This window comes from Mustela nigripes, chromosome X, assembly GCF_022355385.1.
Source record: "Mustela nigripes isolate SB6536 chromosome X, MUSNIG.SB6536, whole genome shotgun sequence".
Classification (NCBI taxonomy): Eukaryota; Metazoa; Chordata; class Mammalia; order Carnivora; family Mustelidae; genus Mustela; species Mustela nigripes.
The window spans coordinates 529,792-551,102 of record NC_081575.1 but is presented as its reverse complement, the minus strand read 5'-3'; the positions used below and the strand labels follow the sequence as shown (position 1 = coordinate 551,102).

General features: G+C 40.8%; 1 protein-coding gene across 2 annotated transcripts; it reads left to right on the top strand.

Moving 5' to 3' along the window:
- The first annotated feature begins 616 nt into the window (after nt 1-616).
- Nucleotides 617-20,929, top strand: VBP1 (VHL binding protein 1). 2 transcript variants are annotated; one of them, XM_059384742.1, is made up of 6 exons: nt 618-780; nt 5,305-5,429; nt 13,616-13,682; nt 15,121-15,219; nt 18,068-18,206; nt 19,890-20,929. In XM_059384742.1, exons 1-6 carry the CDS (start codon nt 688-690, stop codon nt 19,958-19,960), a joined length of 594 nt encoding a protein of 197 aa, XP_059240725.1. In that variant the 5' UTR covers nt 618-687; the 3' UTR covers nt 19,961-20,929. The 2 variants fall into 2 exon arrangements, with proteins under 2 accessions (XP_059240726.1, XP_059240725.1); XM_059384743.1 differs by lacking the exon at nt 15,121-15,219 and having other exon boundaries at nt 617-780.
- Nucleotides 20,930-21,311: the final 382 nt, after the last annotated feature.

Here is a 21,311-nt window from a genome sequence, read left to right as displayed (position 1 = left end):
GGACCTTGTTGGCCAAGTTCTTAGGATTTTGTGTGAACAATATGAAGTTTTAAAAATCGTTGAATTGGGATGGCAACATTCTGATCAAGGGTGGCTTTCAGGAAAGGTTGGTGCAGCGGGCGGGGTATTTACTACAATCAGGCCAAATGCTCCACTCCAAAACAGACACAAAACACGCCCCCTTTGAGGGCTGGGAAGTTCGCTGGGACCAGAAAGGTACCGAGACCAAGAACCCGTTGTGGCGTCTAGGTTCCAGATTCACTTGAAGCCGAGAAGAAATCAGTTCGGTTCAAAGACCATTCTGGGAGGTGCTGCCCGTTCTGCGGTGGTACTGAGGTCTAGTTTGGTCTCTGATTCCCAGGATCCTCGAGCCCTTTCACCCCCAAAACCCCCAAGATACCTCCTCCCTGAACCCTACATTGGTTCTTCCTGCAGAGCCAGCAGCTTCCCCACGGCACTTCCTGGCTTGTCAGTCGTCTGTGCACAGCCAATCAGCATCCACAGGATGGGCGACTCGTCCGGGAGAGAAGGGGCGGCTACTTCCTGCACGCCAAAGAACGCGCAGACTCACAGGGAGGTGGGGGGGCGGGGCGGCGGTGGCGAGCCTGCAGCTGTGAGCGAGCCAATCAGGGACCACCAGCGGTTGGCGGCTCGAGAGGCAGTTAGTCGCGCGCACGCTTCTCCAAGATGGCGGCCGCGAAGGATGGCTGTGCATTAGGAGAAGCGGCCGCAGGAAACGGGCGGCGGCTCCACCTCGGGATTCCTGAGGCCGTGTTTGTGGTAAGAGCCACGCCGACCTTCGGCATGTTGGCGTTAGGGCACGGGCTTCCCCTTTCTTTCCTGGCTTTACCGCGGCCTCGACTATGGGGGAAGAGTTGAGCTAATGGACATGGGAGAGAGCACTTGCCAGCTCTCCCCTCTACGCCTAGACGAACTGAACGGCTGGTATCCCCCACCTCGGGGGACACGCGGTGCGCGAAGAGAAGGGTGTGCCGGGCGTGAGGACCGTGGAGCGGGGCGGGGCGGTCTGAGGGGGCTCCCTCCAGGTGTCGGGTGACACCTTGTGCTGCTCGTCGGGGAGAGGGGGAGGCGGTGAGAAGCCGGGAGACAGACTCAGCCTAGATGCTGGAACGACCGACGGTTGTATGGTGACTTAGGGTACAGTGAGTAGTCAGAACACCTGGTGCTCAGCTGTGAAAATAGGAAATTACACCTCGTCTGTTGAAGCAATGCAGTGGTCTTTTCTTGGCAGGAATGGAAGAAGAGACTGATGGGAAGGTAGAGGGTAGAGTCCAGAGTGTGCCGGCTTTATTCAATAGGTAACGGGCTGTCATTAGAAGATGTCTAAATAAAGGCACGATATAATCGTATTTGGTTTTACGTACATCATTCTAACAATTTAATAGACAGTGCATCGTGCGGAGTAGAGAGGAGGTAGGGAATGCAATTTCACAGAAGAGGGGGAATCCGTCCCAAATCCAATCAAACACTATCCTTTCATTAACATATTCTAGAAATAATATTTAAAAATTGTTTGAATAATGCGAGAAAACAAAGGGTGAGATCTGAGTTCTAACCAGTACAGTATCACAAAAAACACGACTGGTCTTCAGTATCATCTATCTTTCCTCACTCAGTTCTGACAAGTCTCAGCGGAATTTTCTTGACCTTTTGGCTTGTGCCTGTATTGCTTTCTCCACCTTTTGTTCATTTTCATTCAAAATAACCATTTCTTTTATTCATTCTTTAGACCATTTTTAAAAAGGTTTTATTTGTTTGTTTGGCAGAGATCACAAGGATGCAGAGAGGCAGACAGAGAGAAAGGAAGGGAAGCAGGCCCCCCGCTGAGCAGAGAGCAAGGCTTGATCCCAGGACCCTGAGATCATGACCTGAGCCGAAGGCAGCGGCTTTAACCCACTGAGCCACCCAGGCGCCCCAAGAATGTTTTTTTGTTTATATATGTGGCATTATATTGTTATCCTTAAAAATATGTTTATTATTAAGCTGTGAACAATGGAATTATTAATAACATTAATAATGTCTGTCTGTCAAATAAATAAACAAAATTTAAATTCCAGTAGCATTAACATACAGTATTGCATTAGTTTCAGATATGCAGTATAATAATTCAACACTTAAATAACATTAGTTTCTTTCTTTGTTTTTAAGATTTTTATTTATTTATTTGACAGAGCTCACAAGAAATAGGCAGAGAGGGAGGCAGAGAGGAGCAAGCAGGCTCCCCACTGAGCAGAGAGCCCAATGTGGGGCTTGATCCCAGGACCCTGAGATCACGACCTGAGCTGGAGGCATTGGCTTAACCCACCGAGCCACCCAAGCGCCCCTATTTACACCATTTTTATATACACTCTGTATTGCATATATTGCATATTTGCATTTGCTGATTCAATTTTGTAGGGGTTTTTTTCTTTCTGATTTTTTTGTCTCGGAGCTGTGCCATTTATTTCTTTACATTCATTTCCCAACTAATGGTAATGAGACAGAATTTGCTGATTGCCAGGCACTTTCTTAATGCTTTTACAGAACTCTAGGAGGTAGGTATTATTATTCCCACTTTGTAGATGAAACTGAGTTACTTGAGTCACTTGGCCCCAAGTCATATAATGTATAAGCATTTTATCCAGGATTTGAACTTGGGCAATCTGTAGAGTACCAGAGCCTCTATTTACATGCTCTCCTAGTGGGAGGAAAGTGAGATAGTCATCTGGGCTCAGGGTCGTTTCTCCTGGTCCTCGCACAGCACCTGACACATAAGTATAAGCTCATAACTAGATGTTGAATTCAATTTTCATAGTGCCTTAAATAGTACGTTCTTGGTCCTCAACTAGAGATGGCTTCAAAAATCTCATTCAGGAGGATACACTTTATCTGAGGTTTTAAAAAGTCTATCTTAAAATACCTTTCCTCCCTAAAATTGCTATGGGATATTTTACTAGACTTTAAAATCTCTACCAGTAGAATATAATATATAGGCAAGCCAAATTTTATGTAAGTATTTTAATAACATGGTGTTGTAGAAAGAACACTGGCTTCTAAGCAGCCGGAGTTTGAACCCTGCCTCTGCTTTGCAATTGCTGCTTCATCTTGAGCATAGTATTTTTACCACCTTGAATCTCAGTTACTTCTGCTGAAACAGGAATAGCAATGTTTAGAGAGTTGCTGTGAGAAGCGGTATGTGCTTTCAGTATAACAAGTGGATGCTTAATATGTATTCGTTTCTCTGATATAGGAGGCCCTATGCTGTACTGGTTAAGAGTCAGACCTCATCCTTTCCTCCATTGCCACTGGTGCCATACTTGGTTTTCTTTCTCTGCTTGAACAGTCCTTTCCCCCTTGCCCAGGTGCTGATGTCCTGTCTTAATCTCTCAACATCTAGTTCACATATGACCTCCCTGTAGTTTTGTTTTTTCAAAAAAGGGTTTATATATTTATTTTAGAGATAAAGACAGAGAGCTCACAAGGTGGGGTGAGAGCAGAGGGAGAGGGACAAGCAAACCAGGTTAGAGAGCTAGTCTGGTTAGGTCCCTAACCCTGCTGAGCACAGCGCCTAATGTAGGACTCAGTCCTAAAATCATGATCTGAGCAAAAATCAAGAGTTGGACGCTTAACGAGCCGAGCCACCCAAGCGTCTCTCCCTGTCATTTTTCTTGACCACTGCCCCAAGACAGAATTCTTGGCGCTTTCATCTTTTCCCTCAGCACATTGTATTATAGACATAGCTAATGTTTGTTGAGCAATTAATAGCTCTCATGTATTCTTTGAAGGATTTTACAGATGCTAACTCATTTAATTCCCTGTGAGGGAAAGGTATTTTCATTTTACAGACAAGAAACTTGAGGCAAAGAGAGGTTGAGTAGCTTCTCCAAAGTGAACACATCTAGTATGTGGTGAAGCCAGGATTCAAGCCAGGCAAGCCCTGTCTCGTAGCCACAATTTTGTGCTGCTGTAGTTAATTCGGCTCGATAGACTCTAAGCTCCCAGCAATATCTATCAGCTGATAGAGACTTCAACTTCTACCTCTTTTCCTGCAGTGACCCTTCTAGGAAGAAGGCGTCTCCATTATACATGCAGACTTCAGCCATTGTCCCCAGCCTCACCTTTCCAGTTTCTTTTACTATATCTCTGGCTTGATGGCTTCATAGTTTGCATTCCCTTGCTGCTGTTTTTCTTTTCCTTCTTATCTTGTTTTGGCTAAAATACTCCCTTACAGCTAGTAAGTATGGATAAGAATAATGACTCAGAAACTGGAAGGTAATTGAATTCAACTTAAAATGAAGAAATAACGTTCTTTAAAGTGCTGGAAAGATCCCATCGGATTGCCTTTAAGTTTCCATATATTTTCATCTAGTTCCTGAACCTTATCTAATTAACTAGCTTTTCTTCAAGGACCAGTATGTAATATATATTTAAAATGCTGTTGAGTTTTACTACTTGTCTTTTGCCTAGTTATTCCTTTTATGAAAGATTGTTCTGCTTGCCTTTTAGGTTTACTTTATTTCCACCAGTTGATTCTTAAGAAGGTATTTGTGGCTTGCCTCAGGAACCTAGTGCCTGTATTTAGCATGATTTCTATGGTAGAACTTGCATTAAGAATTTTAGTCGAGGGGTGCCTGGGTGGTTCTGTGGGTTGGACCTCTGCCTTCAGCTCGGGTCATGGTCTCGGGGTCCTGGGATTGAGCCCCACATCAGGCTCTCGGCAGGGGGGCCTGCGACCCCCTCGCTCTCTACCTACTTGTGATCTCTCTCTCTCTCTCTCTGTCAAATAAATAAATAAATAAATAAATAAATAAATCTTAAAAAACTTAGTTGATACTTTTGGCATACATTCTGTGGAGTCATTTTGTGACCAGGCTACATGACTAGGCAATGTGTTTGATTGTTGGTAATTTTCATATTTACTACTAGGTCCACCCGGGGGGTGCATAAAGCAGGTAAGGTCATCTAACTTTCTGTATGTATAAATAAAAATAAAAAGAGGAAGCTGGGGGAAGAATTAATTAGCTATATAATGTATGTGCACTGTCTGAAATGGTCTTGAACTTTTTATAACTACATTTTAGTTAAAAACAATCTTTTGGAAAAAAGCTTTATTTTTTGTATGTTTTTAAGTTGAAGCAGTCAAAAATCAGATAAGAGGTATGAATTCTAAAATTTGGGGGCACCTGAGTGGCTCATTTGGTTAAATGACCAACTCTTGGTTTTGGCTCAGATCACGATCTCAGGGTTTAAAGTCTTTAAAAAAAAAGTTTAAAATTTGTCATGTGTTATTTTTTGATGCTAAAGGAAGATGTAGATTCCTTCATGAAACAGCCTGGGAATGAGACTGCAGATACAGTGCTAAAGAAGCTGGACGAACAGTACCAGAAGTATAAGTTTATGGAACTCAATCTTGCTCAAAAGAAAAGGAGGTAAGTGAAAAAATTTACAAGTTGCTTTTTTGTTGTTAATCTTGTATGGCTTAAACTTTAAAAATCAAGACATAATTTACATATAATAAAATGTCCAGTTGTTGAATATTCAGTTTAATGAATTTTCACAGATATATTCACTTCTGTAACCACCGCCCAGATCGGTATGTGGAATATTCCGTAACCGCAGGAAGTTCCCTGTCCCCCCTTTCTGGCCAACTCTGCCCAGTCACAGAGACAACCACTATTCTGATTGTTTTCACCATAAATTTGTTTTGTCTGTTCTTGAACTTCATTTAAATGAAAGCATGTAGTAACTACTGTTTTAAGTCAGGCTTCTTACACATAGCACAATGCTTTTGAGAGAGTCACCCATGGTTTTGTGTGTATCAGTAAATTAGTTTCTTTTCAGTGCTGAATCTTGCTCCAGTTTTTACCTGTTTGCCTGTCAGTGGACATTTAGGTTGTTTCCTTGTTTGATTGAAGTCTTTGTGTGGGTGTTTGTTTTCATTTCTCCTGGGTAATCACCTTGGAGTAGAATTGCTGACTCTATAGTAAGTGTAATGTTCAGTGTTACGAGAGAACTGATGTAAGTCCTCCAGAGCGGCTGTACCATATTTCATTCCCACCAGCAGCGTATGGAGTTCCAGTTGTTCCAGTGGCTCACATCCTTGCCAGCAATTGGTATTATTAGTCTAAAGATGGTTTTGAAAACATAACAGAATGAATATTGAAGACCTTATTCCAAAACATCTAGGGTTATAACATCTTAGATTTCTAGTTCATCCTTCTTATTTTGCCATTGAGATGTGAGATCCATAGAGGTTATGACTTTCCCTAGAGTTCACAGAAAATGGGCATAGGACAAATGCATCCTTGCTCTCAATTGTTTATTTCCCTATACTTTTATAGTAGATTATAAAGTCAGTTCACTGCAGTAAATACTTGGGGCTATCTGCTATGCACATATGGCAGCATTCTTATGTCAGTTAGATATTCATTAGATATTCTTATGTCAGTTAGGTACTGTTTTGTGTGCTCTCAACAGGGACACAGTCTAGGGGCATGATAGGTATGTAAATAAGATAAGCAAATAAAGTATAGCAGTTGAGATACTTTAATACAAAGTAGTGAGTTAGCACAGGGAAAGGTGTGATCTGGAGGGCGACAAGGAGACTCAGGAGAAGCTTCCAGTGGAAGCATATGGCTTTGTAGAAGTTTGAAGGCTGGTTGTGAGTTCAGAGGCAGACTAAAGCAAGGAAGGATCATCTGGCCATAACGTGCCATTCATATAAAAGTACAAAAGTTTGTATTCAGATACATTTTCTCATTTGATTTGGTGACCGGGAAATTGGAATAAGGGCTGGGTATTAGATGAAAAGTCATCGACATAAACAAAGGGAGAGTGCTAAACAAAAAAAGCAGGATAGAAAACACTATGAAGGATATGCTTTCATTTTGGAAAAAATGTACACGTACACAAATTTCTGGAAGAAGCTACACTAGTGGTGTATTAATAGTGGTAATCTTTCGGTGGTGGGAACATGATACTTTAAAAAATCTGGTTATCTGTATTGCTAAATTTCTCCAGTAGTCACATACTGCTTTTGTAATACAAGTTTATTTTCATTTTAAAAAGAAGAATTAAGTCATTAGATTTCAGATCACCCACAGGGAGGTTGTAAATAGTGAAGAGATGGGCCTCAGGACCAAGCCCTGGGAAAGAGGAGGAGTTAGACTGCTCACTCTAGTACTTTGGTATAGTAGGGTACTCAGTCCAGGTTTACATATGCTCTAGGCCTGGATGTGAGGGATAAAAATTGCGCTGTGTACCCGTAGCCTTCCTAATCAGGTGCACTTGGGGTATATCAGTGAACAAAACAGGCAGTCCCTGCCCTTGGAAAGGTTGCAGCCCAGTGGAGTCTGGATAGTAAACACACAATTCAATAGAATTAATATTTATTGTGCACCTAATATGTGCTTGGCATCATTTTAAGTACTTAGGATATATCAGTCCTCATGGAGCTGACATTCTAGCCAGAAAACAGAACTAGGTTATAGAGTAGGTTAGAAGGTGATAAATGATACGGAAATAAGAAAGGAAATAAGAGGGTGTGGAGTATTGGAAGGTTAGGGTTAGCTGCTGAGGGTTTTGAGGAAAGGAGTGTGGTCTGATTTTTCCCTATTAGCGTATGACTCCCTCGGGTTGCGAGGTGATCATACTCCTGAGAAGGGCAGAAACAAGGAGGTCAGCTAGTAGTCCCTTTCGTTAGTCTAGGTAAGGTGATAGAGGTGGTGGTAAAGAAGCATATTCTGAATTTACTTTGAGGTTGGAATGAGCATGGTCTGGTGGATTAGAGGTGAGATGTGGAGGGACACATGGAGGGTTAGGGTCAGAGCAACTTGGAGGAGTTACTGTCGTCGCACATGGAGAAGACCGGGTGAAGCAGGTTTGGATGAAGATCAGGAATTCAATTCTGGACACATTTGAGATACGTTTTTGGATATCCAAGTACATAGATGTTAAAACAGGCAATTAAATTCGGGAGTCTGAATTTTGGGAGCAATCTGGGCTGGAGATGCAAATTTGGGAGTAGTTTAAAGCTATGGGACCAAATGAGCTCCATCACCAAAAGAGTGCATGTAGGTGAAGGAGAGATCAAAGATCTGGGTACTTCAACAGTCAGACGTTAGGGAGAAGAGGGATAACTTGTAAAAACACTGAAAAGCTGCCTGTGGGGTCAGGAAAACCCGGAGAGTTTACTTTGGAAGCTAAGGCAAGAAAACGTGTTACAGAGAAGGGAATGATCACCTGTGTCAAGTAGGGTAAGGACTGAAGACTGAGTTGGACTTAGCAAAGTGGAAGTCATTAGTGTTGCGGATGGGAACGTTTTTGGTCCAGTGGTTTAGAAGGGAATGATATTGGAGCTAGTAAATATGGAAAGCTTTCTGAAGAGCTTTACCCATTTCAGTAGTGTGTTGGTTGTCTTTTTTTATTTGTAGGAGTTCTTTGTGCATCAGCCCTTGGAAAAATCTATTGTTCAAACACAGGTTTAAACACAGGTCCACTTACACCTGGATTTTTTTCAATATATATATTGGAAACATTTTTGGAAGATTATTTGACAGTTTGAAAAAACTTCAAATGGGCTGCATAGCCTTGAGATACTGGAAAAAAATAAGAAGATGTTAGGTATTATTGTAAGGGTACAGTATATAATACATAAAACATATTATAACGTATAAAATATATGTTTATTGACTGCTTTTATTATCTACAAGGCTTCCAGTTAGCACTAGGCTATTTGGGAGACTCAAAAATTATACATGGATTTACAGCTGCACGGGGCATCGGTGTAGGAGCCCCCACATTGTTAAAGGTCAGCTGTATATTGGATGCTAATCCTTCTAAGTTACATGGATGAGAAATTGTTCTTTTGTAATTTATCTTTTTCCTTTCTTTATGGTTTTTTTTGATGAGTAGTTCTTAATTTAAATGTTTTTGGTTAAAATTTCCCCTTAATAGCTTTTTGCATCTCATTTAAGAAATCCTACCATATATTTCCCATTCAAAAACACAGACTTCTCTGTTTTCTTCTAAAAGTTTTAAAGTTTTGCTTTCACATTTAACTTCTTATTTTTAAATTTATTTTTCTTGGTAGGGAGGGGTAGAGAGAGTGAGAGAATCTTATGCAGGCTCCACATTCCGCGTGGAGCCTGACATGGGGCTTTGTCTCATGACCCTGAGATCATGACCTGAGCCAAAGTCTAGAGTCAGAGGCTTAACTGACTGAGCCACCCAGGCATCCCTCACATTTAACTTCTTAATCCAGAAGTTTATTTTTGTGTATGGTATGTGTGAGCTTTGAATTTTTTCTTTTTTTTTTAGTGGATGTACTGCAAAGCACTGTTTGTTTCAACAGCATTTAAGTTTCATGTGGTCCAATTTAACAGTCTGTTTCCTCCTGTTTAAGAAATACTTTCCTACCCCAAGTTCTTGAAGATACTCTCTTAGTATTTTATTCTCAAAGGTTTATTGCTTTATCTTTCACATTTAGGTCTTTAATCCATGAGTTATTCAGAACTGTGTTGCTAAATTTCGAAGCAATTGCGAAATTTTCAGTCATGTTTCTTTGTCTTCTCAATACTGTAAATTGGTCATTCAATCTGCAGTCTTGGTCATATTCAGGGTCTTGGTGACAACACTGCTTCATAGGTTCGTGGATCATTTTTCCGTTAAGAAGTAGATAGTATCTAGTTGTCTGTTTTTATGGTGCTCCGTGTCTAGATCCGTTAACTGTGCATTGCAAAATGATGCTCTGATTCAGTTATTTTTTTATTTATGATTAAGTCTGTTACACTTCTCTAAAGAGAAGCAATCCCTGCTCAGTCCCCCTTTCAGTTTCTTCTCTTGCTGGAGTCAGCCTTGTAGTTCTGCCACGTTCAGCTGCTCTCTGCTCCGAGAGAGTGTTGCTGCTCTGTCCTCAGCAAAGGAGGCGTGTTTGTGCGCTCTGACTGCTAAGGAGGCCAGAGTGGGAGTGCTGCTCTGCCGTCTTACCCTGAAACAATCTTTATCCCTTTGGAAAAACGTTTTAGTCTATATTATTAGTCACATGCAATTTGAGAATTATTGTGTGTTGGTGAACTTAACCCTATATAAGATAATGCTTAGTGTTTTAAAGTCTGTTTTGTTGGATACTTTCAGCTACCCCGGCTTTCTTTTGGTCAACATTTTCTTGATTCATCTTTTCCAATCCCTTTACTTTCAACCTGTTTATTATTTATATATAAGGGTGTTCCATGTAAATAACATAAGGTTATTGTTTTAAATCTAGCCTGTCTTTTTAGATCAACTGATTTTTCTTTTTGGATACTTTCACGATGATAATCTCTTTTGTTTCATTTCACTGTAATTTGTCTATGTGTGGATATTTTTCTTCTTTCTTAACCAACTATATGTCAGCTTCCTGTAACTATGGATAACTATGTGGTTTGCCTTCATGCATGGAGGATTTTGCTTTTGCCAGGAGTGCTACTGTACCAGCCTTTTCCTGTTTTGGCTCTTAATATGTGAGCTTCCCCACTGAGCTGCGACGCAGGGACACAGACTTGGATCTGTAGCTGATAGCAGCACCTAACTCATGATGCTTACTTTTCTCTAGTTCACACTGCTCAACTCAAAGCCTTTTCCAGTTTTTTAGTCCTTTAATTTTTCCTGGAACTTCCTTACCTCTGAGATGTCAGCTATGCAACGAAAACTATTTTTGTGCATGATCGAGTTGTTCCACAGCAGGTGGTTCTGTGGAGTTTGGATACTAACCTTTTTCTTTTACATATCCTGTTAAGTTTTTCCTTGCAACCTATCATTTGCCTTTAACTTTACCTTCAGCTGTGTAAAAGTTCTTTAGTATTTTGTAATTGTCTTATAATCTCCTCAACACCTGGGTTGTATGTCTTTTTTTTTTTTTTCTAAGATTTCTATTTACTTATTTGACAGAGATCACAAGTAGGCAGAGAGGCAGGCAGAGAGAGGAGGAAGCAGGCTCCCCACTGAGCAGAGAGCCCGATGTGGGGCTCGATCCCAGGACCCTGGGATCATGACCTGAGCTCAAGGCAGAGGCTTAACCCACTGAGCCACCCAGGCGCCCCAAAGATTTTATTTATTTAGTTGACAGAGAGAGAGAGAACACAAGCAAGGGCAGTGGGAGAGGGAGAAGCAGGCTTCCCATGGAGCAGGGAACCTGACATGGGGCTTGATCCTAGGACTCCAAGATCATGACCTGAGCCCCCGGTCTTCACTGTCTTCACTTCTGGGAGTAGGAGTGGGCGTAGAGGGACTGCTGGAGGTCAGCTGAGCCTGACCTCTCTGCTTCTGGTCAAGTCTACCATTTTTCCACCCTGTAGCAGTGAGGGAGAAGGTAAGGTGATTCACCCCGGGCAATTTAGAGGGAGGAAAAAACATCTAGAAAGTTTTCCTTTAACTGTGCTCTCCTTTTGAAGATTTGATCTGCTTCCCTTCTAAGATGCTATCTCCCTTCTTACTTTCCTACCCACTCCTAGAACCTAGAGATTTCCACTGCTCTTATGATAACAAAGACCTAGAAGTGACCCGAGTGTCCATTGGCAGGAGAGTAGATAAAGAAGTTGTGCTATATTCATAACTGAATATTACACAGCAGTGAAAACGAATGAACAAGTTTAGGAACATAATTGAGTTAAGCTAACCTGAGTAAAATGCATTCAACACTTGATTGTTTGTATTAAGCCAGGAATTCAGCAAAGAATATATTGTTTGGGAATATGCATGAATGTGACGAAGTTATTGGAAAAAGAAGAAAAGGGGCTGTAAGCACACAGGAGAGCTGCTGTCTCTTGGGGTAGAGCAAAGTGGGGAGGGGTATACCGCTTGGACATACTTGGCGACCTTGGTGACCTAAGTTGACGGGGGTTGCAGCTGCTTGATTTATTAATAGGCTTCGTAATTTATGTGTTATATGTAATGTTATACGTACAAAAGTTATCATAGAAATCATGGACATGACCAAAACCCTTTTTTTGAACATTCTCCTTATGTTGTATGCATATCAGATATCTTACAAATAAATATATCTTTTTAGCATTTACTTATATCAACATGTAATACAAAAGTAAGCAGATTTGGAAGATCTACAACATCCATATTGAACTTGTAAAGAGCTCACAGAGCATTAGCCTTCAAATTAACTAAAATGAACAGTAAATGTGTTTCTAGATTATTCACTGGACTTTATTTCCAGATAGTGGTAGTATTTTTTTAAGTAGCAGGCTCATCTAACATACTTCCTGCCAGGTCAGTAGCACAGGGAATGGTAAAGTTTGCCGTTCTAGTCTCCTTCATGCATGCTGTGACTTCCTTTGTACGATACAATGAGTGTATTTTATTTGTTTTTTGTTTATCAAGTTTTTATTTAAATTCCAGTATATATATATTAACATATTCAGTATTATATTAACATATTAGCATAATATATTAACATAAAATAATATAGTAACATATGCAGTGTTATTATATTCATTTTAGGTATGCAATATGGTGATTCAACACTTCTATAATAAGTACATTTTCATTATCACATTTAAATTTTGTTAGCATACCAATTTCCAGTCATATTTAGTTAAATGTATTCTGAAAGAACCATAGCTTTGTTTTTGTGTCCTTAGTTTGTCGTATTACAAAGTCCCTTGTGATTTGACAGTGCCCCCGCAGCTAGTTTGCATGTGTGTCTGTCTTTCTTTCCTTCCTTCCCCCTTTCTTTCTTTCAAGATTTTATTTATTTGATGGAGGGTGAGAGAAAACACAGCAGGATGAGCAGGAGAGGGGGAAGCAGGCTCCCTGCTGAGCAGGGAGCCGGATGCGGGGCTCAGTCCCAGGACCCTGAGATCATGACCTGAGCTGAAGGTGGACGCTCAACCGACTGAGCCACCCAGGCGACCCCAGTTTGCACGTTTCTCCATGCACAGCACATTATAGCCTTGGGTAACTTTTAGTCACCATCCTAAAGAGGTAAACCTCAGTGTCAACAAAATAAAAAATATTTCATCCTTTCTTCTAAGTAACTTTCAGTGTTTTCAGTGTGTTTTGTCTCTTATTTTCTTGTCAGTGAGGTTGATGTCCCTTTGGAATCAGTTGTTAGCTTTTCAAGAATAATTTGTTATAGTTGTTAGTTGTTAGAACAACTAGAGTTGTTAGAACACTTTTATGTTGATAGCACAGTTAAGCAGAAGGTACAGAGATTTCCCACACATTCCTGTCCTCTCTGCACATGCAGAGCCTCCCCCATTATCAGCAGTCTCCACCAGAGTGGGACATTGGTTACAGTTGTTGAGTCATGGGGTGCCTGGTTGGCTCTGTCACTGGAGCATGTGACTCTTTTTCTCAAGGTCGTGAGTTCGACCCCCACATTGGGTGTAGAGCCTGCTTAAAAGATAAATAAATGGTGAGTCATTATCAACATATTACTATTACCTGAGGTCCTTAGCTTACCTGAAGGTTCACTATGGTGTTGTGTATTCCGTGGGTTTTGACAAATGGATGATTTTATTAGTTCTCAAAAGGAAAATCGGTAGAAAATGCAAAGCTAGTAAGACTGTGTCCTGGTGTTTTTCTTGCCTGCAAAATACTAAGTTAACCTTTTTCTTATCCACAGGCTGAAAGGTCAGATTCCTGAAATTAAGCAGACTTTAGAAATTCTAAAATACATGCAGAAGAAAAAAGTAAGTACATTTTTGTTTCTAAATATGAGTGAACCGGCGTACTTCAGCAGAAACTCATCTCCCTTGACTCTGGTCCCTGGTATCTGAGGGTGTTAGAGTACCCAGTCTGCCTTCCCAACTCGCCTGTACCTGTACTGATGTCACAGTGTGCCTCTGTGATAAATGTAGCTTTGTGGCTTTTTTCCCCAAGTCCACTTTAATTTTAGGGGCTACATTTCTTGGATTATTTTACTTACATGAAGTGTTTGTAAAACTTAAATGCAATTGAAAATTATTTAGGTACAAAAAGAAAATGTCTTATTTTGAGGTTAGCAGCATCCAAGGGTTTTTATTGTTATTACTGTTCTTAAGAATAAGGACTGAGTCTAAAACTTACAGATCTGTGGAGTCCTAGAAATTGTGTTTTGGGTTCTCATTTCACAGTGGCACATAGCTAGTGACTGGCAGAAGTGGATTGGAGAACCTTCTGAGTCTTAATGTAATATTCATTAAATAAAAGCAGGCTGTAAATATTAAATTTTATAAGCATATTGTATTTAAAAGATTAAGTGGGAGCGTTGGGGTGGCTCAGTCAGTTAAGCTTCTGCCTTTGGCTCAGGTCATCATCCCCTGGGTTGTGAGATCGAGCCCTGCATCGGGCTCCCTGCTCAGCAGGGGGAGTCTGCTTCTTCCTCTCCCCAACACCGCCAGCTTGTGCATGCTCTCTTTCTTTCTCTCAGATAAATAAAATATTTTTAAAAATGTATATATATTTATTACTTGGCTACTAGAATAACTATTTCCAGTACATTATTTTATGTGGTGAAATTTTGAGAGACTTCAGGAAACTGGTCTGTTGAGTGTGAAGCACTAATGAAGTAATAATTGCTAACTATTTTTTTTTTTTTTGAGAGTGGGAGAGGGAGAGAGTGTGAGCAGGGGTGGGGAAGAAAGGGGAAGGATGGACAGAGAGAGAATCTCAAGCAGACTCCACTCTGAGTGCAGAGCTGATGTGGGCTCAATCTCACAACCCTGAGATCATGACCTGAGCTGAAATTAAGACTCGGATGCTTGACTGACTGAGCGCCCCAGGTGCCCCAGTAATTGCTAACTCTTGCATAGCACTTACTCTGTGCCAGGCACTGTTTTGTGTGTACACGTGTGTATGTCTGTGTAAAGTCTGTTTTCCACAGCCTTCAGAGGTGTCAGGACTATTGTTATCCTAATTTTATAAATCGGGAACCTGAGACCCAGAGAAGTCAAGTGAAATGGCAAGTTTGCACAAGTAGTAAGTAGCTGAGCCAGAATCCGTGTCCCCCCCCATGCCCAGCCATCTGGCGCCGGCTTTCATTTCTTTTCCCACTGCACTAATTGGCACATGACTTAGGTTCAGCTCTGTGATCTCTCCTTTATAACCCTGTTAAACTGGCCTATTTACGGTACTGTCATTTGTTTGAAGGAGTCCACCAGTTCACTGGAGACCAGATTCTTACTGGCAGACAACCTGTATTGCAAAGCTTCCGTTCCTCCTACTGATAAAGTGTGTCTTTGGTTGGGGGTAAGTAGCTGAAATGGCTGCAGCTTCCGTGGCTGCCACTTGTGACCCAGTGTGGTTTGCCCAGCACCACACTGCTGCTTAAGCCGCGTAAAGCACTCATCTCCCTTGGACTGTGGAAGGGACACGGGGTGGGAGCTCAGGGGCTCTGTATTGGAAACCGACTGGAATTACGAGTGCCACTGAGCTGCAAAAGGTCCTTGTCTCTCCCGGTCAGGACAAAACTAACTGAAGTCCTCTCTCTTCCCCTTTAGCTGGTGCTTCATCTCATAAATATAACGGAAGGAAGAGGAATAGAAATAAAATAGGGGGCGCCTGGGTGGCTCAGTTGTTAAGCCTCTGCCTTCGGCTCAGGTCATGATCCCAGGGTCCTGGGATGGAGCCCCGCATCGGGCTTCCTGCTTAGTGGGGAGTCTGCTTCCCCCTCTCCCTCTGCCCTGCCCCACTTGTGCTCTCTCTCTCTGACAAATAAATAAATTTTTAAAAAATCTTTAAAAACAAAGAAATAAAATAGAAAGGATGGCTGAACCTCACATAAATGTTTCTTACCCATAGTGTTTATTAGTTCTGGAAAGATCTCTCAAAACTTAAGGGGGAAAAGATTATTACAAAAACCTCAAGATTAGAGTCCATTTTTAAAACCATGTATTTCAATTTTAGATGATGTCATAGACCTTGTCTGTGATCTTTTTCCTATCTTACTCTTCTCAATCCCCTGACCAGTCATCCAACCCATTCCTGGCTGTCCAGCTAGCTGTCCATTGGTCTTGTTACCCCAGACAAGTTCCCATACAAAGTAGCAAGCTAAGTGTATAGCTCCCATAGTCTCTCCTCACTGGAAGGATTTCCTCCTTGCTGTTATCTTGTAGAATCACTCCTAGGAGGCACTCTAATGCTATGAAGGGTGGGCACATTAATAACCCAAAACTCACTCTGTTCCTTAGTTCCTCCTCCTGATTTTTGTTCTTTGTAATATTTTCAGGGTTTGTGCATTTCGTTCTGTAACCCTAACTCCCATACTTATGTAGCTTTAGTTCTGTGAATGGATCAGCTCTCCACCCAGTGGCTCACATTCCATCAGCAGGTGGGGATGAGATGATTCCGTAAACCAGCCTGGGACACAGGAGAGCTCTCTGATGAGAGTCCCATCTGGGATCCACGTCATACCTCATAAGACATGGATTCTAAATGAATTATATACTTGCCTGAAATACTGACACCATCAAAGTTTTAGGCCAAGTAGTAGATAACTTGTTTTATAACCCTGGAATAAGGATGGTTTGTTTTGGCCACAAAACTCAGAAACTATAAGCAAAGTTGGAAGACAAACAACAGGGAAAATATTCCTAACTGTTACTGCAGGCAGAGGACTAACACGGCCCTTTGCAAGGTTACCTGGAGTTGTGTTTTGGGCGTGTCAGTCTTGAGATGCCTGTGAGACCATCGGAGAGAGGCAGGTAAGACTGAGGAATGAGTCAGCCAGAGAAATACTTGGCACAGGGTACTTCCTGAGTGAACCATCGATGTTTTTCTGACATGAGTGAAGTCTTTGGAAATGTAGTCTAATTTTTTTTGTTAAAAGGAACCAAAGTATAGAAATTTTCTGGAAAAAAAAATAGTAATAAGAAACAATGGAGGGACGCCTGGGTGGCTCAGTGGGTGAAGCGTCTGCCTTTGACTCAGGTCATGATCCTGGGGTCCTGGGATTGGGCTCCTTGCTCAGTAGCAAGCCTGCTTCTCCCTCTCCCACTCCCCCTGCTTGTATGCTGACTCATGTGCTCTCTCTCTCTCTCTGACCAAAAAAAAAAAAGAAAAAAAAAAACCAACAAAAAACAAAACCCACAGTGGCAGTTGACTCAGGAATGAGATTGGGGTCTGGTATTGAAGAGACACGTACTTTCCATTGAGTATTTTTCTGTCCTGCCTCAATTTTTTTTTACAGTTTTCTAACTATCATGGATTGAGTTATTCAGTCAGTATTTATGTAGCACCTGCTTTGTGCCAGCCACTCTCATGTTGTCTGTCTTGCTGAATCCTTACAGTGATCCTTTGAGTGATTTTTAAATGCCATTTGTCAGATGAGGGGAGTGGTTCAGGAAATGCGCAGTGGTAAGGCAGGTGACAGGAGGAGTTCAGAGCTGGGAAAGGTTTGGTTCCTGGCTTCTAGAATGCGTGCATCACTAAGTGATGGTAGTAACACCAGATCTTCAGAATTCAACAGTCACCTTGCCTTTGCCCCTAGCATCTGAAGGTAGGAAGAGGACAGTCAAAGTTAGCCATTATTGGATCAAATTAGGTCATATGTATGTATTTGAAAACTAATTACTGTATCTTAAGCTTAGAATTAACTATTTAAATTGATTCAAATGCATTACTATTTAGTGTCATCATGGAGGTTGTGGAAAGATGGGATTTGGTATCTAAACATTGGTTCTTCTCTTAATTCTCCTGTTTCCTTAAGATCTTTGTTAGTGTAGGCAACCTGGCCTCTTTGAACCCACATTTTCTTACCTGCAAAGAAGAAAACTTGACTGACCAGGGTTCTTATGGGGAGTAAATGCTACAATGTATGGAAATGTATTCTTTAACCCAAGGATCAGTAAAGTTTGTGTAAAAGGTCAGAGAGTAAATATTTTGGTTTTGCAGAGCACACGGTCTCTGTCACAACTACTCAGCTCTGCCGCTATGGTGTGAAAGCATGGGGAAATGGAGAGTATCTGGGTTCTGATAAAACAGGAAAAGGCAGCTAGCTGGCTAGATTTGGCCCAAGGGCTCTAGTTTGCCATCCCTTGTTCTAACCTGTGAAGCACTCTGTAAATGTTGAGTACTTGTCCTGACTTTCTTTCTTCAGGCTAATGTAATGCTTGAATATGATATTGATGAAGCCCAGGCATTATTGGAGAAGAATTTATCGACTGCCACGAAGAATCTGGATTCTCTTGAGGAAGACCTTGACTTTCTTCGAGATCAGTTTACTACCACAGAAGTCAGTATCCTTTCTTTAACTAAAATCAAAGGGAGGAAATGAAAAAGATCATATGTTTTTGACACTATTATTTGCATTATTTTAATGAGAAGAATATCCGTATTCTTAGGCTGATTTGAACTTACAGATTCTGTGAGAGTAATAAATAACACTTTTGGAACTAATACTCAACTAAGTTTGTAGCTAGATTAATCTGAATTTGAAGTGTGAAGGTCTGGAAACAGCACATTCAAATCAGTGCATAAGCATTTTTCAGATATTTTCTCAAGACACCTTCAAAGCTAGTTAGTTTAATCCACAAACATTTATTAAGGGTCTCCTGTGGTGCTGCAGCTGTTGGGGGCACAGGATGGCAAGGGTACAAAGAGTGCCAGAGTTTTGCTGTGTTGGAACTGCACATGTAAAACAGCTAAATGATAATTTCATAGCAAAATGCAAGTGAGTCCGTTTCAGGTGTGCAGTGCCAAGGCAATTTAAAGTTAGAGGAAGAAAGAGATGAGCTGGAACTAGTTCAAAGAAGGCTTTCAGAAGTTAGGACTTGGCGTGTTTTTAAAGGTAGTATAGGATCCGGTCAAGGGTGGGCAGGCAGTCAAAACCCAGCTCTTTGCCTTTCCTCTCTGACCTGTCTCTCCTGGTGCCTGTTGCAGTCGTTGGCCCTACACAGTTGCCTGCGGCACTCTGTGAGGTGTTCCCAAGCCAGTCTTACTTTGTGCCACTGACGTCTTCTTGCCCTAGCCTTTGCCCAGTGTATCCTGGGTTCCAAAGAGCCCCAGTCACTTCTCCTCACCCCTTTATATTTCTGCTTTGTTCTTCCTACCTGGAATGATTTCCCCCTATTTTTGTGGGTTACTCCTTTTTTTCCTTCATATTTTAGCTCAAGCATCAGATCATTTCTCAACATTTTCAAATCCTTGGGAAGTTTTGTTGTTTCCCTGTGCTTACTGAGCACTTTGCATGTAGTACTTCATGTTCTGTGCCAGACTGGGAGCACTTCAAGTGCGTGCAGCGGGCGTTGAGTGCTTGGGTGAGGGATGACAGGCCTGTTGGAGGCCTAGAGCAGGGGTTGGCATGGGACGTGTAATGTGGAGACTTCATCCAGAGTGGGGAACAGAGTTATTAAACTTCTGGAAGAAGGAAAAAAACCTTCTAGGAGATAACATTGGAGAAAATCTAGATGACTGAGTATGGTGAAGAATTATGGACCCAACACCAAAGGCCCAGTCCATGAAAGAAATAGTTGATGTGTGAGGGCCTGCACACGATGGTGCTTGTGGAAAGGGAAAGAAATTGAGTGAATGTCCTATTAAACCAAAGGGAGAGTAAGAGATGAAATTACTGATCATCGCACTGATTTAAATATTGCCTGAAAGGATATGGTTTGTATAGTCTTTGAATTTCATGGATAAGGGGCTGTCTTTCAAACTCTTGACGGTGTCAGGCACATATTTTTGTCAAGTATAACACTATAGTTGACTACATTTGCTAAACAATTACTGATTTGAGACCTTGACTTTGTATTGGTGGAATTTCTTAAATTCTGTTATACAATATGGCCACGACACATGTTACTGGTATTTTGTGTGCATGGTTTCTCTCTTTGATTTGCTCTGTGAGTGAGTATTTAACTTAGTCATTGCATGTACTGTCTTTAGATTTGCATTTGCGTTTTCTTTGACAATTCTTGCAGATATGGCCAGGGTTTATAACTGGGATGTAAAAAGAAGAAACAAAGATGATTCTACCAAGAACAAAGCATAATGCTGGCAATTAAAAATGTGGTTCACTTTTCCAAACATGTTATTTTAAGTACCCTAAAGCTTATCCCTAAAGGTTGACATGACTTTGATTTTTTTAACAGCAAGAATGATAATTAAAACTTAAAATGAAAAACATCATTTATTATAAAAACAAAATTGGTTTCAAATATTTTGTGAAATTAACAATATTTTAATTTTTTTAAAATTTCATTTCCAACAAAGTAAATGCTACCTTCATCAGGTTTTTTTTGGTTTGTCGTAAAAAAACAAATCTTAGCTGAAATGGCTGAGGGGTGCTATGGAATCTGAATTCTGGACACTTTTCTTTATTGGCTGATGTTAAACTCTCACTTGATGTGGTTAAACTGGTAGGAAAAACAGTTTAAGTATTTCCAAACTTGTTTTCTTTAGTACATATGGGGCTTTATGGCTCTCTGTTGCTGTTATTTGTCTTATAAAAATAGATTTTCATGAAGTACTGCTTAGCCAATAACTATTGTAATATTCTGTACTTTTCAAGAAATGGTAGTTTGCCCTCCTAAACGGTGAGGGGCTACTGAGACCACGCTTTTTCTTACCCTGTACAAGTGCTCAGTTTCTTTGCAATGACAACGTAAGGTAGATCTTGACCAATGTGAAATAACAACATTCTTTAGCCACTCAAAACTCTTGGCTAGGCAATTTTGTATTTCTGAACTGTTCTCCAAAGCAGCTGAACAAGAATATTAAGATATATGTAAATCTGCAGTGGTTGAAAAGATTTGTGAGCTTTTTTTACTCATGATAAAATGTCATAGGAAAAGTAGAAAAATCCCTGTGGAAAGCCATTGGTCCAGTGGCTAGCACTGGGTGATACAGATTCTGATAAAAACACAAATGTATTATTCCTTCTCCATGTAGTACAACATATACTCGTACAATGTTTTGTACTTGTATTTCATGATATTAAAACATTGACGTTAAAACTGTGGCATGGCACCTTCTTTTTAAACATGATTCTTTCTAAAGTTAACATGTGTCTTTTCACATATTTGTAAAGTTCATTTACTTCTACATATAACCAGTATGTCCCAAGAACTTAATGTTTGTAGGAACAACACAGAATCTCTTTGAAAGGAATACAGATCAGCAAATAATTGAGGAGTTAAGTCTTAAAGACACCAAAGTTCCTTGAGTCACTTTTTCCTTCATAATTTTAAATCCCCATATTTTAGTATTTTAGGTTTTTAGTATACATCTTGGTATATTGTAAGTGCTAATTTTCCCAAACCTCATTAAGGTAAGTGTATTGGCACAGAATATCCTTGTCAGCATTAGGACATGAATGATTTACTCACTTTAAGTACATGAAA

What these genes read in the sequence shown, in the direction of transcription:
- VBP1 (XM_059384742.1), top strand. Translation starts at nt 688, where the DNA reads ATGGCGGCCGCGAAGGATGGCTGTGCATTAGGAGAAGCGGCCGCAGGA. An exon ending in CTTGCTCAAAAGAAAAGGAG is followed by an intron (nt 5,430 to 13,615) that starts GTAAGTGAAAAA and finishes TCTTATCCACAG; the next exon opens with GCTGAAAGGTCAGATTCCTG. An exon ending in GTTTACTACCACAGAAGTCA is followed by an intron (nt 18,207 to 19,889) that starts GTATCCTTTCTT and finishes CAATTCTTGCAG; the next exon opens with ATATGGCCAGGGTTTATAAC.